The sequence below is a fragment of the Solea senegalensis genome, linkage group LG2 (assembly GCF_019176455.1).
Source record: "Solea senegalensis isolate Sse05_10M linkage group LG2, IFAPA_SoseM_1, whole genome shotgun sequence".
Lineage (NCBI taxonomy): Eukaryota > Metazoa > Chordata > Actinopteri > Pleuronectiformes > Soleidae > Solea > Solea senegalensis.
The window spans coordinates 34,531,088-34,549,532 of NC_058022.1; the positions used below are offsets into that span (position 1 = coordinate 34,531,088).

At 39.3% G+C, this 18,445-nt stretch overlaps 2 protein-coding genes across 4 annotated transcripts in view; both read left to right on the forward strand.

Moving 5' to 3' along the window:
* LOC122765562 (gamma-aminobutyric acid receptor subunit beta-3-like) overlaps positions 1-4,448 on the forward strand; it is a 21,517-nt gene extending 17,069 nt beyond the window's left edge. Inside the window, exons 5-7 of one of the 2 annotated variants that reach the window (XM_044019886.1) lie at positions 1,033-1,280; positions 2,340-2,408; positions 3,844-4,448. In XM_044019886.1, coding sequence (XP_043875821.1) covers positions 1,033-1,280; positions 2,340-2,408; positions 3,844-4,218 — 692 coding nt within the window. In that variant the 3' untranslated portion in view covers positions 4,219-4,448. The remainder of the gene's footprint in view (positions 1-1,032; positions 1,281-2,339; positions 2,409-3,843) is intronic. The other variant, XM_044019887.1, reaches the window with a different exon arrangement.
* A 7,377-nt stretch (positions 4,449-11,825) lies between these two features.
* Positions 11,826-18,442, forward strand: ndfip2 (Nedd4 family interacting protein 2). Of its 2 annotated transcripts, none has more exons than XM_044019890.1 (8): positions 11,826-12,065; positions 14,558-14,780; positions 15,404-15,534; positions 15,633-15,720; positions 15,960-16,084; positions 16,172-16,238; positions 16,324-16,429; positions 18,190-18,442. In XM_044019890.1, the coding sequence occupies exons 1-7, from the start codon at positions 12,039-12,041 to the stop codon at positions 16,425-16,427; spliced, it is 765 nt and encodes a 254-aa protein (XP_043875825.1). In that variant the 5' UTR covers positions 11,826-12,038; the 3' UTR covers positions 16,428-16,429; positions 18,190-18,442. The 2 variants fall into 2 exon arrangements, with proteins under 2 accessions (XP_043875825.1, XP_043875824.1); XM_044019889.1 differs by lacking the exon at positions 18,190-18,442 and adding an exon at positions 17,381-18,039.
* Positions 18,443-18,445: the final 3 nt, after the last annotated feature.

Consider the following 18,445-nt stretch of genomic DNA (forward strand, 5'->3'; position numbering starts at 1 on the left):
ATGAAAGAAACGGGAATTCTCAGTATTTTCAAATATTTTTTATTCAAATCTGAATTTTATGTCAACGTAAGTAGCCATTTTGTTTCATCGCAGTAAATTAGCAGACGCAAAATTAAAGACGTTTTCACGAACGTCACTTAAGTTGTTTTCACGATCGTCAATTAAGTTGTTTTCACGATTGTCACTTACGTTGATTCCCACGTAAGTACCCAGATGTTTAATTTGTACCCAAATGTTTAAATGCACTTTTGTAAGTCGCTTTGGATTAAAGCGTCTGCTAAGTGACATGTAATGTAATGTAATGTAATTCCACGATCTTCACTTAGGTTGTTTTCACGATCGTCACTTACATTGTTTTCACGATCGTCACTTACGTTGTTTTCACGATTGTCACTTAGCTTGTTTTCACGATCTTCACTTACCTTGTTTCCACGATCGTCACTTACGTTGTTTTCACGATCATCACTTACATTGTTTTCACGATTGTCACTTACCTTGTTTTCCACGATCGTCACTTACCTTGTTTTCGTCGATCGTCACTTGCTCTATCGTCATTTATGTTCACGATCGTCCACGTTGTCGCGATGCGTCGTCGATGCGTACTTATGTTGTTTCTCGTTTGCGTTGTTTTCACTGCTCGTCATTTTGTTTTCCGCGTCAACGTGTTTCATCGTCACTTACGTTGATTCCGATCGTCACCGCGTTGATTCCACGATCGTCACTTACGTTGTTTTCACGATTGTCACTTGCGTTGTTTTCACGATCACTACGTTGTTCCTGATTGTCACTGCGTTGTTTTCACTATCGTCATTTACGTTTACGTTGTTTTCACGATCGTCACTTATATTGTTTTCACAATCATCACTTGCGTTGATTCCACGATCGTCACTTACGTTGTTTCCACGATCGTCACTTGGGTTGTTTTCACGATCGTCACCCACGTTGTTTTCACGCTCTTCACTTACGTTGATTTCACGATCGCCACTTGCGTTGTTTCCACGATTGTCACTAACGTTGTTTTCCGTGACGCAGGCATCACCACGGTGCTCACCATGACGACCATCAACACTCACCTGAGGGAGACGCTGCCTAAGATCCCGTACGTGAAAGCCATCGACATGTACCTGATGGGCTGCTTCGTCATGGTCTTCCTCGCGCTGCTCGAGTACGCCTTCGTCAACTACATCTTCTTCGGACGAGGACCTCAGATGCAGAAGAAGCTAGCGGAGAAGGCGGAGAAGGCTAACAACGAGCGCACGGCCAAGTACGACGCAGCCAGGGTGAGTTTTCTTACAAAATAATGAACGAGTGAATCCGAGAGTTAACAGCGTCTGTCGTTCATTTGTACCAATGTTCTCACCGACAAACAAAACACATTTTAAATTCTATAAAGGTCCAGTTTGTAACTTTTAACATTAGCCGGCTAACAGCTAATGGCTAATAACACAGGGACTCAAGTGACTTTGGTTGAGTAAAAACAAACAAAGGCTTTCAAGTTTTTTGGGGGGAAAATTAAACTGTTCACAGGGTTATTGCACACTATTTCAAAATAAAAGTCTCTTGTTTTGATTTACTATAAAAGTCCAGTGTGTAACATTTAACATTAGCCAGCTTACAGCTATCAGCTATCAGCTGATGATTTTTTGGGGAGAAATTAAACTGTTCACATGACACCATTTCAAAATAAAAGGCTTTGTTTGCAAAAATGAAACTTAAAAGAAATGAATAAAATAGAATAATTTTTTTTTAAAGTTCTATGAAAGTCCACTAACAGCTAACGGCTAACAAAGGGGCCTCAAATGATGGTCAAAAAAAAAAGGCTAAAGGTTTTGGTTTAGATTCAACTGTTCATAACTCTTTTATTGTTTTAACATATGTACAAGTACATCAGTCGCACATCACTATAGTTCACACAGTTTCAAAATACTTTCACAATTTCTTCAGGTTTTGGAATTTATCGCAATCATTCCTGAAAAAAATCAGTCAAATCTGCGATATAAGAAAAAAACGTACGATAATCGCACTCTCTTTTCGCCTCGCAGCATTAAAGTCGTACGCCGTCGCACACCTGTGTACGAACAACGCCTTTATGTGTTTTAAAAAAACACGTCGTTTCCGTTAGCGGTTTTTAAATGGCTACGAAATGTTGAGTCATGTTTAGCATTGTGTGTGTTTGAGTGTGTCCTGTGAAGGCCACCGTAGTTTACAGACTCTTACACACTGGACCTCACTCACACTTCCATTCTTCTTGACCTCGTGACGCAGCAGCAGAGGTAAAGTGCTAGAATGTTCAGGTGTCTTTGTCCTCGACGTGTCCCTGAATGTCTTCATGTCCTCAGGAGGCAGGTAGTCGGACCGCGTCCCTAAAGCGCTCCAATCAGGTTAAAGGTCTTCGCCACTCGCGCTCGGTGAGTTTGCCGTGTGGACTCGGCGCCGCCGTCACCATCGCTGACATGGATGTTTTATTTTGACCTTTATTTACTTTGAAATATTTGTCCATCCATGAAACAACCAATCCAAAAAAACACAACAACATTTCCATGACAACGCCATTTTGTCTTGAACTCGTCCACCGCTGACGCTCATGCTCAGTCTGCAGCAGGTAAACGTTTGGATTTAACACATTAACGCATGATGTCATCACATTTCACACACACGCACGCATGCATGCACACACACACACACACACATACGCACACACACCTTATTGAAACCAAATCCTACAAAAATACAACTGATTTACACCATTTAATAACATGTGAGACTAAAGGGACAGTTGTGTATTTTAAAAATCTATCTTTGTAAAGCGCTCACTCTCCCACACCAAAGCCCACAGAGAAAATCAGTGATTTTAACATCACACACACACACAGGAGCTGTTGATCCACTGCTGCCTCCATCACTAAGTTCAAATGTCTTATTTTGGAAGATTTGGCATTTGAAATTATTCATTCCGATTCAAACAGTGACTCAAAGTGACCACACGAGGCAGCAGAGGACAAGCAGCTAAAATCACTGATTTTCTCTATGAGGTTTGGTGTAGGAGAGTGAGTGGTTTACAAACTTCAAATATATTGTTAATGTAACATGTTATAAGACTGTCACATGTTGTGCAACATGTTACATGTCTGTCACATGTTGTGCAACATGTTACATGTCTGCCACATGTTGTGTAACAACCTCATATAACGACAAACATCCAGAACTGTCCCTTTAATCTGTGGTCAGGTCACATCATGTCAGGTTTATTTCTGAAGTCAGAATTCACACGTTCATCTCACGAGACTCAACAATGTGAAAATTAAAGTCATTGGAAAAATTGAAGGAGGCGTGAATGCACACACACACAGACACACACACACACTTGGCTTCATCTGCATGAATGAACACCAACCATGAGTGTTGACTTGTTAGTGATCACATGATCACATGATCACATGAACTTGACTCTTGTCTCTCACAGTGGTGAAAGTTTGGTTTAAAGGGACAGTCTATGTTTTCTGGAGGGACAAGATCTAAAAAGTAAAGATTAGCTTAGATAATTAAATATGAGATTAGATGGAATTAGATCATTTAACATGAGATTAGATGAGATTAAATAATTGAATATGAGATTCGATGAGATTAGATGATTAAATATGAGATTAGATCAAATTAGATGAGATTAGATGATTAAATATGAGATTAGATCAAATTAGATGAGATTACATGATTAAATATGAAATTATGTCTAATATTATATACAGAGACAACAATGATTAACCTTTAACCTCCCCCAGACTCTGCTGTTGTCATTCATTCACCCTCTCATCCTGTCATTAATCATGTGTTCATGTGGTGTAGGCGGAGCCTCACGGCCACGGGAACGTCCTCCTCACCACGCTGGAGATCCACAACGAGGTGGCGGGCGGCGAGATCACCACCAGCGTGGCCGACATCAGGAACTCTCAGTCCATGGTGCAGCTGGACAGCTCGGCTCCGCCCCCTCACGTCCAGTACCGCAAGCAGAGCGGCGGCGTGGGCCCGCGCTCCGCCAGCCGCCCCTCCCTTGATCGCTCCGCCCACATGAAGCGCAGCCGCCTGCGGAGACGGTCTTCGCAGCTGAAGATCAAAATCCCCGACCTGACGGACGTGAACGCCATCGACCGCTGGTCGAGGATCATCTTCCCGTCCGTCTTCTCGCTCTTTAACCTGATTTACTGGCTCTACTACGTGTGATCCGCCCCCGCAGCGTCCTCACGTCCTCATGAGGACAGACAGACACAGACAGACACAGACTGCGCTTTGGACAAAGTTCTCTTGTTTTTATATTTCATTTATTTTTCTGTTTGTTTGTCGTGTGTTTTTCTCACGTTTGTACGAACTTTAACTGACACGTTTGTAAATACAGAAGAGACACAAAGCCAGCAACACACAACACACAAACACACAACAGACAAACACAACAAACACAACACACACACAACACACAAATACAACAAACACACACACAACACAACAAACACACACACAACAAACAAACACACACAACAAACAAACAAACACACACACACACAAACAAACACACACAAACACACAAACAACACACACACACAAAACAAACACACACAACACACAACAAACACACAACAATCATACACACAAACAAGCACACAAAAAGCACAACACACAAACAACACACACAAGACACACAAACAAACAAACACAACAAACAAACAAACACAACAGACAAGCACACAACAAACAAACACACGCAACAAACAAACAAACACAAAAACAAACAAATAAACAAACACACAAAAAACAAACAAACACACAAAAACAAACAAACACAACAAATTGACAACTTTTTTCACTTTTCTTTTTTCTTGACGACAAAAGTCCCTGAAAATAAAAAACACAAACTTTTACATAATTTGAAAAACGGAGGGAAAAAAAGCACAAGTACTGACACAAAACTGCCATTTTTTTCCACGACAGCGCTCCGAGTGGTGGCACGACAGAATTGCACTCGAATTTCTTCCTCCAACTGCCAAGGGCCTTTTTGTGGCGATCGTTACTCAAACCCAGAAATATTCCAGTATTTTTCTACGCTGTCTTTTCAGGTAACCCTTTGATTTATTAGCTCGATGCTAAGTCTGCTTTTTTTTGTACATATATGTATATATATATATATATATATATATAAATATACAGTGTGTTTGGCCAAGAATGATCGCCACTTTTGATCGTCGGAAAAAAGAAGGAAAAAGGATTGAACACATTCCAAACATCTGTTGCTTCTCAGACGGGATGGGACGATATAAGCACTTCCTGTTTCCTGTCACTGATATTAATGCGATGATTGTAAAAACTATGTTTTAAGACTCTGTTTTTTTCTCTATTATTTTAGCTTTCATTAAATGTTCGCAAATATGATGAAAGGCACACGAACGCAGAGGAAACACACTAATGTTTATGCAAATTTATGTTACGCACAAAAACAACCTTATGCACCGCCGTAAAAAAACACGTTATTAATGTTACCAAAAAATATTTTACAAAAACATGTCACTGTTGTGAAAAAAAGCCTCATTTTGCCCAAAAACGTAAAATGCTGCTACAAAAAATTGGGCTTCCATAAAAAAAGATTTTAACGTCACTGAACTGATACAAAAGAAATTTACGAAAAATGTTCGAACTTTGCAAAAGAAAAATACTTTTCCCAGGAAAATTTTACATTTTACCACATTTTGTAAAGTCGCAAAAAACCCTCTTACTTTTCACCCACTTTTTAAAGTGAAAAACAAGAATCTTGATGTCCTGGGATCACGGGAAAGATGCGGCTCCCACTTGTGGCACTTCAAATTAAAACACTAGCCTGTGTTTTTAAAGTTTTTTAAAGTCACGTACGTCAAACATTAACACTTTTGTCGAGTTGATGAAAACTCACCATGATCGACTTTTTAATCGCAATAATATCGTATACATACGTACATACACACATATATATCGTCCCAACCCGACCTGGTAAACATCAAACCCTGTTGCACTTTTGTTGGTTCCCTCCTGATGTTTGTGAGGCAGTCAATGGATTTTCAATGGCTGCACACACACACACACACACACACACAGTATATAGCATTGAATGTATCAGATCCATAGTTCAGGGAGAGGATAACGAGCCATGAGCGGCGAGGAAACGCGACTTACGGACAAATGTCGACGTGTTTTACTCTGTGGATAAACAAAAAAAAAAAGCACTTCCTCTGACGATGACCTGCGACATCTCACCTGAGCTCACGGACGACGGAGGAAACAGGGATTTATGACTCACACCTGAATGTATCGGACGTGGATTGTTGCTGCGTTTTCCCGGGAACAAGGATCGACCTCCTGTGTGATGTCCAGGCTGCCGCCGCCGCCGCCGCCGCCGCCGCTGCTGCCGGTTCCACGTCCTGTTTTCTACTGTGTAGATGAAGCCACGTGCAAAAAACCCACAAAGAAGAAGACGCTAAATCTCCAGCTCTGACTGAAAACATGTATATTTATGAAGAAGATAAAGCACTCAGAGCCAAGGTCGCGCTCTTTTCCACCGTATTAGTACATTCCACTTCGTGGTGAAGCTGAAATCATTTCCTCCTCGAGCGTCGCCGACGTCCTCGGACAAAATTTAATCCTAAACAAAAAAAAAGACCCAAAACCATCAAATCCTGTATGTTTTGGATTCTTTCTTTGCGTTGATTTCTAATTGGCTGAGTCATACTGAGATGTGTTGCGAGCAAAATGATTATTTTCCTATAATACAGATTATGTAATCTAGTCAAATTTACATGTTAACTTTGTAAAACCACTGAAATTCTCTTTAGTTTTCGCGTCAAGAGAAAAGTTTTTGGCACCTTGTTTTGTTTTGCAACAAAGTCGTCAGCACTTCAGTCTTTTTGTAAATAAATAATTGAAAATCCATGGATTCCTCGAGGGCGACGCCTTCTTGACTCTCTGGTTTCGTTTGTAGCGCGGTCAAATGCGATGTTTTTGCCGCGCGGTCAAACGCGATGTTTTTGTCGCGCGGTCAAATGCGATGTTTTTGCCGCACGGCCAAACGCGATGTTTTTTCTGCACGTTCAAACGCGATGTTTTTGTCGTGCGGTCAAGCGCGATGTCTTTGTCGCGCGGTCAAGCGCGATGTCTTTGTCGCGCGGTCAAGCGTGATGTTTTTGGCGCACAATGTTTTTTCCCGCGCGGTCAAACGCGTAGCTGAAAAGTGTTTAACTTCTTCTTCATGCATGTAATGATGATTTGTGACTTGGGAAGATTTATTATTAAAAATAATAATCGTGATAAAAAGATATTTTACAAACTGCCAACTGCTCAGTTTCGATACATTATGCCATGTGAGCCATGTTACAAAGTTTAAAAATACATATACATATATATATATATATATATACATATAAATAGAGACTTCAGGTGTTGTATGGCCTTGGTCCCATAATGGAATGTGAAATGTTCTGTGCTGCCACAAAAATGTATGTAGGCTTAGATTTCTAATGTATATCTCTGTATGTTTCTCTTTCCTTTTCAATAGATGCTCATGTGAAACCATCAAATAAAGATATACATTGTACTGCTGCTTGTTCTGTTGCATGCATCACACACGCGGCTGACAATAAACCGTGAAAAAGCATTTTAATTCACTTTAAGTCTGCTGCGATCTTCACGTCTTTATCTCCAACAGGAAACTGACGTTTGTAAACCACTCACTCTCCCGCACCAAAGCCCAGAGAGAAAACCAGGAGCTGCTGCTCCTCTGCTGCCTCGTGTGGTCACTCTGTGCCACTGAGTTAAGTCTAAATGAAATAAGTGTGTGTGTGTGTGTCTGTCTGTGTCTGTCTGTGTGTGTGTGTGTGTGTGTGTGTGTGTGTGTGTGTGTCTGTGTGTGTGTGTGTGTGTCTGTGTCTGTCTGTGTGTGTGTGTGTGTGTCTGTGTGTGTGTGTGAGAGTGTCTGTGTGTCTGTGTGTGTGTGTGTGTGTGTGTGTGTGTCTGTGTGTGTGTGTGTGTGTGTGTGTCTGTGTGTGTGTGTGTGAAAGTGTCTGTGTGTCTGTGTGTATGTGTGTGTGTGTGTGTGTGTGTCTGTGTGTGTGTGTGTGTGGTTTACAAAGCGACAAGAATCAGAGAATGTGAAAATACTGGACTTTGTCTCGGTCTCTTGTCTTTTAAAACATAATGTTCACAAATCTCACAGAGGAGGAAATAAAGATCATGAGCTCTGTGTCACACACTCTTTCTGCATGATGAGTGCAGAAATCGCTGAGCTGTGCGTTTGTGCAGCAGCGTACGACACTTCCTCCTGATAGATTTTTAATCTCCTCCCTTCGGAGCGTTGATACAAACGTACGCAGAGGTTCTCACCTCAGGAATATTTGCACAGTTTGTCGTGAAACGAGTCGTCAGAGAATTTCATTGTTCAGCAGCTCGAGGGAGACGGGGTCTGTCTCCGGGACAGGATCAGAGTCTTTAGCAGGAATAATCCGGGGTTGAAGATGGATAATCTGGGTCACGTCTCTGTGAAGTGTGAAACACATCATCTCCAATCAATAATCTGCTTTTCTGTGGGATTAATCGCACATTTTTAACTAAATTTAACTTTTGACAAATTGCCACCTAGTGGGGACAAAAATGTGAAAACTAGTGTATTAAATATAATTAATAATGAATTATTTTTTGTAATTGAACAACATTTTAAACACTTTTTTAATCTCGTAAATACACACTACAGTCTGCAGTGAATGAACTTAAAACTAGTGTATTTGGATTTTGAGTTTGTGAAAACGTGCCTGGAAGACAACGACGTTTAAATCTTGTTTTCACAAATCCTTCAGCTTAAAAAAGCTAAAAACATGGAAAATGTCCACGTTAACGTTAAAAAAGTGTCGTTAAAATGTTCTATAGAAGTGAGAATCTGGTACAAACTAACAGGCGAGTTTTACCAACGTGGTTTTGTCCTAAAATAAAGAATAAACGTCTTCTGCTGTTAGCTAACACTAGCTGCTGTACTAGCATGATTTGTTAGCCTTTAGCGACATCAGCTGAGGCTAAAACTTTTTTGTATATTGATAATTGAGACATTTCATTCCAGGATTTTTAAAGTTAAAGTCTGAAAACAAACAAAGCTGAGTCAGTGTTAGCATGTAGCAGCTAGTGTTAGCTAACAGCAGAACTCTGAAGACGTTTCTTCTTTACTTTAGGACAAAAAAACGTCAGTAAAACTCGTCTATGTTTGTTTTTTCCTCACACGTCTGCTAACGTCTGCTAACGTCTGTAAAAACTGAAACTCAGATTTAAAGACACAGATTTCCTGCTGCAGATTTTAGGTCCACATCTGTTTGTTGCTTAGCAACAGCAGCGGCTTGAGTTCAGTCCGAGAATCTGAGGGGACATTTGACACATGTGTCCTGGTTTTATTGTCCCGTGCTGACACTGGTGACGTGGACACAGATAATCCCAGTGTTTGTGGGATTATGTGAATGTGACGAGGATTGTTCAGGTCTCTGGTGAAGAAGACAACACAGATGTCTTCTGTCCTCGCCGCCTGTCAACTGACACACTTTCCTTTTATTCATGAGAGACAGAGAGAGACAGAGAGACAGAGAGAGAGAGAGAGAGAGAGACAGAGAGACAGAGAGAGCAGAGAGAGAGAGACAGAGACAGACAGAGAGAGACACAGAGAGAGAGACAGAGAGAGAGACAGAGAGACAGAGACAGAGAGAGACAAAGAGACAGAGAGACAGAGAGACAGAGAGACAGAGAGACAGACAGACAGAGAGAGAGAGAGAGAGACAGATAGAGACAGAGAGACACACAGAGAGAGAGAGAGACAGAGACAGACAGAGAGAGCGACAAAGAGAGACAGAGAGAGACAGACAGAGAGAGAGACAGAGAGAGACAGAGAGAGACGGGTGGATGGAGGGATGATGGAAGGAGAGTGTTTCAGTAACAGAAACAGAAAAACTTAAATATTAATAAACAGTAAAAATGCAGAAAATCAAATCAACAGATTTTTTTTTCACGCAGAACAAAAGTCGCTTCCTGACGTTTTTTCAAATGAAAATAAAACACTATTATAACACAATTCCTGGAGAAAATGAAAGTGTGAAACAGAAAAACTTCTTCACTGAATAACTTTGAGTTTTCTGCCCCCTGCTGGACGTTGTGAGTACACACACACACACACACACACACACACACACGTTCTATTATTGTAATATTTATTATTAATGTGTTCATAGCTTGTGAATAACTAAAATCCACTCTTTATTATTAAATAATAATTAAAACAGTTGTTTGTTTTTATTTTTGTTGTTTATGTGTGTGTGTGTGTGTGTGTGTGTGTGTGTGTGTGTGTGTGTGTGTGTTCTTAGTCCTGCTCTTAGTCCTGGAAGATAAACTTTAAAGAACCTTCAGATTATCATACATATAAAAAAATCCAACTCAAACTACATAACTGTTTTTTTAAAGCTTTTAAAATATGAATAAATGTAATTAAACTTCTTATGTTGTTTAAATATTGAATTAACTACCAATAATTCAATGTTTTTTCATTGAATTAATATTGTATAAATATTCATAAACTTCTCACTTAGAACTTTTAAATGTGATTTTTATTCAAATGTAAATGTCACAGATTTATAAACTCTTTTCTGTTCACGTTCATGCTGATTTACTTTAGACTCTGGCTCCACCTACTGGCCACTAAATATATGACATACGTGTGTGTGTGTGTGTGTGTGTGTGTGTGTGTGTGTGTGTGTGTGTGTGTGTGTGTGCGTCCATTACAGCCAATAAATGTTTACTATAATAATAGAAACATTAATGAATTCATCCATTCATTCATTAGTTTGAAAACAGTGATGGAAACAAACAGTTGTAAAGTATATTTTACAGTAATAACATTATTTTACTCATAATAATTATAATAAATTAATTAATCATGGAAGAAGAACAGATTACTAATAATCCACTTGGATTAATCTTGTGCATGCCATTATTTTAAATGTGATCAGAATATACTTTATTTGTTTTGAAATATTAAACCTTCTTTTAAAATGTTTTCTTAGTCTTGTTCATAGTCCTGCTCTTCCAGTAATCTTCTTATTCCGTGTCGAAACTAATACTTTCATTTTGAAATGTCATCACAAATGTGGTGTTATTGCATTAGCATGCTGGAATATTGTGCCACAATTATTATACTATTATTATCATCATTATTATTATTATTGTTATAATAATGATAATGATGATGATGATGATGATAATAATAATAATAACAACAATAATTGTAATAATAACTTTAAATAAGTTTATTTTAGTATAATAGTCATTATTATTATAATAATCATATCATTATTAGTTGTATTATTATTATTGTTGTTATAATAATGATAATGATGATGATGATGATAACAATAACAATAACAATAACAATAATTGTAATAATAACTTTAAATACGTTTATTTTATCATAATGGTCATTATTATAATAATAATCATATCATTATTAGTTGTATTATTATTATTGTTGTTATAATAATGATAATGATGATGAGGATGATGATGATGATAATAATAACAATAACAATAATTGTAATAATAACTTTAAATACGTTTATTTTATCATAATGGTCATTATTATTATAATAATCATATCATTATTAGTTGTATTATTAGTATTATTATTCTTATCATTATTATAACAAGAAGAAGGAGAAGAAGACAGTGATTTAAGGTATTGTCTTTATTTTGAAAATCAACACCGGAAGTGTGTTGTGTAGTGCCGCGTCGTCGCTTGACTCTCGTGTTTTTTTTTTTCACCAACAACTCCTCTCTGTTGTTTATTGAGCAACATAATCCGAGCACTTTTACAGCTGCTCGCTCTCAGCGACGTCTGGGCCTTTTCCGCGACTCTCTCACAGACGCGTCCCCGCTTTTGTGTGACATATTCCGGCGTGGACTCGCGCCGCCTCTCCCTGGTTCTTCCTCGGCCGGAGCTCATCGGGATCATGGACCCAGCGAGCCGATACCAAATGGTGAGACACCCGCAAACACCGTGCGATAAGTCGGCCTACACCTTGGCCTGGATGTGGTTAGTCACCTTTAATGACAGTTGTGATTAAAATAACACATTGAGACAAGTCGCGCGCGGCTAATTCACTCGTTCATCGCGCTGTTTTAGTTGCATTTTTTTCTTCGACACTTCCGCATCGGCTAAGCTAACGCTAGCCTCAGCGTTTGTTTAGCGACATAAACCTGGAGCAGCTTTAAGTTTCAATTAGCGTTTGTTGTTGTTGATTTTCATGTACTCACGTTACATTAATAATTGAATATTGACAAATCATTTGCAAAATGTGTAAGATTTAGTGACATCTAAACGTGAGATCAACGGGAGCTTATTTCGATCATCAGTGTTTGTTTTTTTAAACGTTTAAGTATTAAGTATAGTATAATAAGTTAGGTCAAAAGTTTTGACATTTATTGGACTAAACAAGTACTCGATGAATTGAGAAAATAGATTAATGAAGATTACTTGTGCATAAAAGTAATCGTTATTCAGCTGATTTTATATTTAAATATAATTTTATTTAAATATTAAATGAATTAAAACCTATTTAACAAACCCAAATGTTTTAATGTATGTAGCTTGTTCCTGCAGTGGTTGGAGGAGTTTCTTTTCGTGAATAAAAGAAACTTCATATGTTGAGAGTAAAGTCCCAGAACAGGCTAATGGTTAACCAAACCAAACTATTACTTAACTACTTAACTAGCATCTCATGACACCTGTTGGATGTTTTTGTTGAAGTGTGTGAAATGTTGATAATCATGACGTGTGGAGTTTCAGCAGCAGCTGAGAGACTTTTGGGAAGTGTTGTGACCACTTTGATGGTGGAGAGAATGTGGAGTGTGAATCCCACAGAACCAAAGAATCAAATCACAGCCTGTGTGAAGGCGTGAGACGCTCTCCACTCACAGGAAGGTCTCACTTCTCCACAAGCGTCCGTCAGGTGTTGTTTCACAGGGCGTTGCTCTGTTGTTAGTGACGTGTCAGAAAGTTCATGGACATGTTTTGCTGTTAAACTCGTGATCACAGTAACGACAGTCCAACTCCATTTAGCTCTCACTTCTCCTCAGGCCTTATTCCCATAATTGATTAATAGTTTGGTTCCCAAACCCGGAAATAATCAGATTCTCAAATGTCAAAGCAAAAATGATCTCTTTGTTATTTAATATTCACATTTAAGAAGCTGAAAAATGACAGAAAGTAAAAACCATATTCATATTTAATGATTAAAACAAATTTCTGTGATTTTTCAGCTTCTTAAATGTGAATATTTCCAGTTTTCAGAGAAACCTCCTCCTGTATCATCTGCATAGAAAGTGACTTTTCAACAAAACAACAACTAAACCTGCACAGAGCTCATTTTACAACATTGAAATCACAGCAGGGCTGCAACAGTTCACTGAACCATTCATTACGTCATTTTTCAGCTTCTTAAATGTGAATATTTTATGTTTGTGTACGAAACATTTGAGCACATCATCATTTCCAGGTTGAATTTTATGGTCCGACATGTTTCTAATGAATATTTGCAGCTTTAAAGCTGAAAATGTCGTCGATTCTGAGGTTTGAACGAATGCTTGTGGACAGAACAGCGTTGTTACACAGTAGAACAACAGAACTGTGATCCACCACTGTCTCAGCGTCTCAGCGTCTCAACAATGTGCACGAGCCAGTTGGTCCTGCTGCACACGTTTGACTTGTGAAGATCTTCTGCTTTCTTTGCTCCATAAAACTCATGTTTGTTTGGAGTATTCTGTGTCGCTAATAAGTGCGGCAGACATTTGAAAGCAGGACACTGGTGGTTGTTGAAGGTTGTGATATCAGCAACAGACACAACAGAGAGGTTTTACAGCCGTCCTGTGAAACTAGAACAGATAAGACGAGATTCAACAGAACAAACGTGAGTGAAATAAAATGAGTGTGACCTTTAGATTTAATGAGTGTTACTTTTTCATCAAAATAAAAGTCTTGAGACAACTGGATTCTTTACGTTTGTCTGTTTACATAGCGATGGTTGCTATAAACAAATCAAATGCTATAAATGCAGTTTTCAGTAGATTATTGAATCGTTTGGACCATAAAATTGTAATCTAACATGAAAATGATGATGATCTCAAATGTTTGTATGATTTCTGTGTTTTTATGGAGCAAAGAAACCAGAAAATATTCACTTTTAAGAAGCTGAAAAACTAACAAGCTTGTTTGAATGAATTAAGAACTTGTCGTAATGAATGATTCAGTGAACCGTTCATTTAAATGTTGTAAAATGAGCTCTGTGCAGGTTTATTTGTTGTTTTGTTGAAAAGTCAGTTTCTATGCAGATGATACAGGAGGAGGTTTCTCTGAAAACTGGAAATATTCACATTTAAGAAGCTGAAAAATCGCAGAATCTTGTTTTAATTAATAAGAAAAACACAAAGCTTCAGTGTTGAGTCCACCTGACGTTGATCTTCCTCTGCACAGCTTCACAATGAGGACGACTCTTCAGAGACGCAGCAGCAGCAGCAGCAGCAGCAGGCTGCAACTACCAACCACGACCAGGGCGACGCCCACATGAGCATGGCCGCTGCCTCCTCCTCTTCATCATCATCATCATCAGGTGAAGCATCAGGGTGGACGAGCCGCGGTGATGCAGATGCTCCTCCTCCATACGCGTTCATCGACCTGGGAGCAACGGCTGCTGCTGGTGGGTAAAACACGACGATTGACGATTGTGAGATCCCTCGCACACAATTGCGAGTCCTCGATGCACACGATTGCGTGACTCGCGCACGATTGTAATGTCCTTATGACCTCCGTGATTGCATCTCACGCACCGCGTTGAGTCACTCACCACCTGATTGTAGTCTCACACACACTGATTGTGAGTCACACACGCTGATTCACTGCGATAGGCACTCACACACACGATTGCACGCAGTCCTCACGCACACACGATTGCGAGTCCTCGCACACACGATTGTGAGTCCTCACACACACGATTGTGAGTCCTCACACACACACGATTGCTTTTCACTTTTCAACATTTTGTTCAAAAGAAATTGGTGATGTGTCAGATTTTTTTGTTTGGATTATATTATGAAATGTAAGTTTTTTTTAGTTTTTTTTTGGTAATGTAACTATTTTTGTTTATGTCGCATCACAAAATAGCTTACTTAAATGTGTCAAAAGTGACATTAATGTTTACAATTTTAATTTTTTTGGTAATGTTAGTATTTTTGTTGAATTTTTTTTGTTTTTACTTGAATAAAAATTTTTTGATCACATTACTTTTTTGTCGTTGACTGACTGCGGTGGTCTGTTCCACAGACACCAGTGTGGGCGGAGCCTTCCCTGTGCCTCCGCCCTACAGCGTGGCCACGTCTCTGCCCACGTATGATGAAGCAGAGAAAGCTAAAGCCGCCGCCATGGCTGCCTCCAGTGTGGATGTGACGCCCAGGGTGAGCACACCCACTGTCATTCATTCATTCATTCACTCTGTGTGTGTGTGTGTGTGTGTGTGTGTGTGTGTTATTAATCAGCTGTGATTTGATGACAGGATGATGAATTCACACCCAGAGATGATTTCAGTGATGCTGATCAGCTGCGAGTTGGAAACGATGGAATCTTCATGCTGGCATTTTTCAGTGAGTTTGTGTGTGTTTGTAAAATCTGTCCGTCTGTAAGTTTATGACGTCTGGAAACCACGGAGTGAGTGAGTGAGTGAGTGAGTGAGTGATGTTAAAATCACTGGTTTTCTCTCTGGACTTTGGTGTGGCAGAGTGAGTGGTTTACAAAAAGATTAAGAACAACTCTTTTTCACGTTAGAAACATTTGTCTAACAAATATTGCCAAATGACCAGAGTCCTTTTTGACTGCCCTCTAGTGGCCTTCTTGTTCAACTGGATCGGGTTCTGCTTGTCCTTCTGTTTGACCAACACCATCGCGGGACGCTACGGCGCCATCTGTGGCTTTGGCCTCTCGCTCATCAAGTGGATCCTCATCGTCAGGGTCGGTGACGGCCGCTCTGCCGCTCTGCTGTTCGTGTCCTGTGAGTCCCTGCAGATGTTTAGTAAAAGTGTCTTCTTGTGTCCTCAGTTCTCCGATTACTTCACCGGTTACTTCAACGGTCAGTACTGGCTGTGGTGGATCTTCCTGCTGCTCGGTGAGGAAACGTTTCAAAAGTCTTTGTCTTCTTCTTTTGCTTCAAACACAAACTGTGACCCTGGTCTTCCTCCTCCTGTGCACAGGTCTGCTGCTCTTCTTCAGAGGGTTTGTTAATTATCTGAAGGTCCGCAACATGTCGGAGAACATGGCCACGTCTCAGAGGACGCGCCTCTTCTTCCTCTACTAAAGGTAAATAACGCTGAGTCATTATATTTATATAAATATACATTGTGTTTTTTTATTGTTCATGTTAATAACACAAACAGTTTGTAGTGACACAAAAAAGATTGAACAAAAAAGAAATTTAAAAAAATGTCTTTTTGCCACAAATGACAGAATTTTGTGAACGTACAAAAAAGTTATGGCAACAAAACGTGATGGAAAATGTTGTCGTAAGAAATAAATGTCAGAATTTTGTCAAGTTCCAAAAAACATTTGTCGTCAAAACATGGTGCAACATTTTGTAATGTCAACAAATCATGTTACTAACGTCGAAAAAATTTGGGTTAAAAAAGACAGAATTTTGTGAACGTATGAAAAGTTGGCATCAACATTATTTAGAAAAATCGCGTTAGTAAAAATCTTAAATAACGTGACGACAAAACATGTTATACAAGAATTAAAGAATTGTAAATAATAATCACATGTTTTTGGAAAACCTAATTAAAGTCACAGGAAATTCTGTATGATGAAAAACTTCTGTATGAAAAAAATTACCAAAGAAATTGAACATTTTTTGTAAACTTACAAAAACAAGATTTTTTTTTTGATTTAAAAAAAAAAAAGGATTGTCAACAAAATGTTGGTATTTCCAAAAAAAATCCTGTGAATAATGTTTGAAAAACATTTCTACAAAATTCTCCTAAAAAATGTCGCACTTTAACAAAAACATGTTAACATTAGAAAAATGTTGTTAATGTTTCAAAACAAAACGTGGATTCTTATGAACCGTGAGTTTCCGTAACAACTTGAAAGAAGCACCGCCCCCTTGTGGTGCTTTAGAATAATAAATGACTGGAACTGTGCGTCGACGAGCGCAACGCAATTTTCACGTCCGATGATTTCTATTTTCACGATAATCGTGATAAATGATCGCGTTTAAAGACGTTTCAGCTTCTGACGTCGTTTAAATTCCCACAGGTTTCCACATCTTCATCATCGTCATGGTCATTCCACTCCAGTGTGAACTTCCTTCCTGAAGAGACGAGAGGAAGGAAGGAAGGAAGGAGGGAAGGAAGGAAGGAGAAAAAACAAACTGTGATTGACACTAACATTTTCCGTCCCTTCGTCATTCTCCTTCCAAATTCAAATCTTAAATCACAAACATTATTGGGAAAAGAAAACTTGCGATTTTAGTTCTTGAGCACTTTAAACTCCATCACTGACTATAATGATTAAACAGGGGTTCCCAAACACTGGGATGGGACCCACAGATGGGTCACGGGAGAATTTGTCGGGGTCCCAAACGTCGGTCACGCATCTAAATATATTTATACTGTAAAGAAACCACAAAAACTTGTTTTATCAAAGAAAGAAATCGGACGCCATTTATCACCACAAGGTGGCAGCACCACCAGAGCATTTTACATTTAACAACTATACTTTGAAAGTTTCCAACTTTGTCTTTGAATGCATCGTCGTCTTTTTTAGAAGAATTCAAAGATGTGTAAATCCACACTAATCTCAGCTGTAATCTCAGCTCACTAACAGTTGGATTAAGCTCCAAAAACCTGCGATAAAACAACACTAAACGCACGTGTCGACGTCGGTGCCGCCGCGTGACGTTTACTCGCTTTGAATGAAAGGAAAATGAAAAAAAAAAATTCAAATATAATCTGTGTGGGACGGACGTTTCTCCACAGATTAACTGAGCGGACATCACACACACACACACGCAATCTTAGTTGTTTGTGATGACACGTACGTGATGATGATTATGTTTTACGTAGATGTCGTGGAACATGGATGACGTCATCGACACCCCCCACCCCCCCGTGATTGGACCGCGGTGCCATGAAATCCTTTTAGAAGGTTTTTGAAAAACGGCGTCCAATCACAGGAGACGCATTCTGACGAGTCAAGGGGCGTGTCAAGGGCGTCGCACATCCTGTTCCGACGAGCGTGAACTGCGCAGAAAAAACACTTGCCAACGAGATGAGCTCAACGATGACAGCTGGTGGTTGTAGGAGGTACTGACGCAGAGTA

Excerpts from the sequence above, each read along its gene's own strand:
- ndfip2 (XM_044019890.1), top strand. The coding sequence starts at position 12,039 with ATGGACCCAGCGAGCCGATACCAAATG. Across the intron at positions 15,721-15,959 it reads CTTCATGCTGGCATTTTTCA|TGGCCTTCTTGTTCAACTGG; the intron begins GTGAGTTTGTGT and ends ACTGCCCTCTAG. Across the intron at positions 16,085-16,171 it reads AGTGGATCCTCATCGTCAGG|TTCTCCGATTACTTCACCGG; the intron begins GTCGGTGACGGC and ends TTGTGTCCTCAG.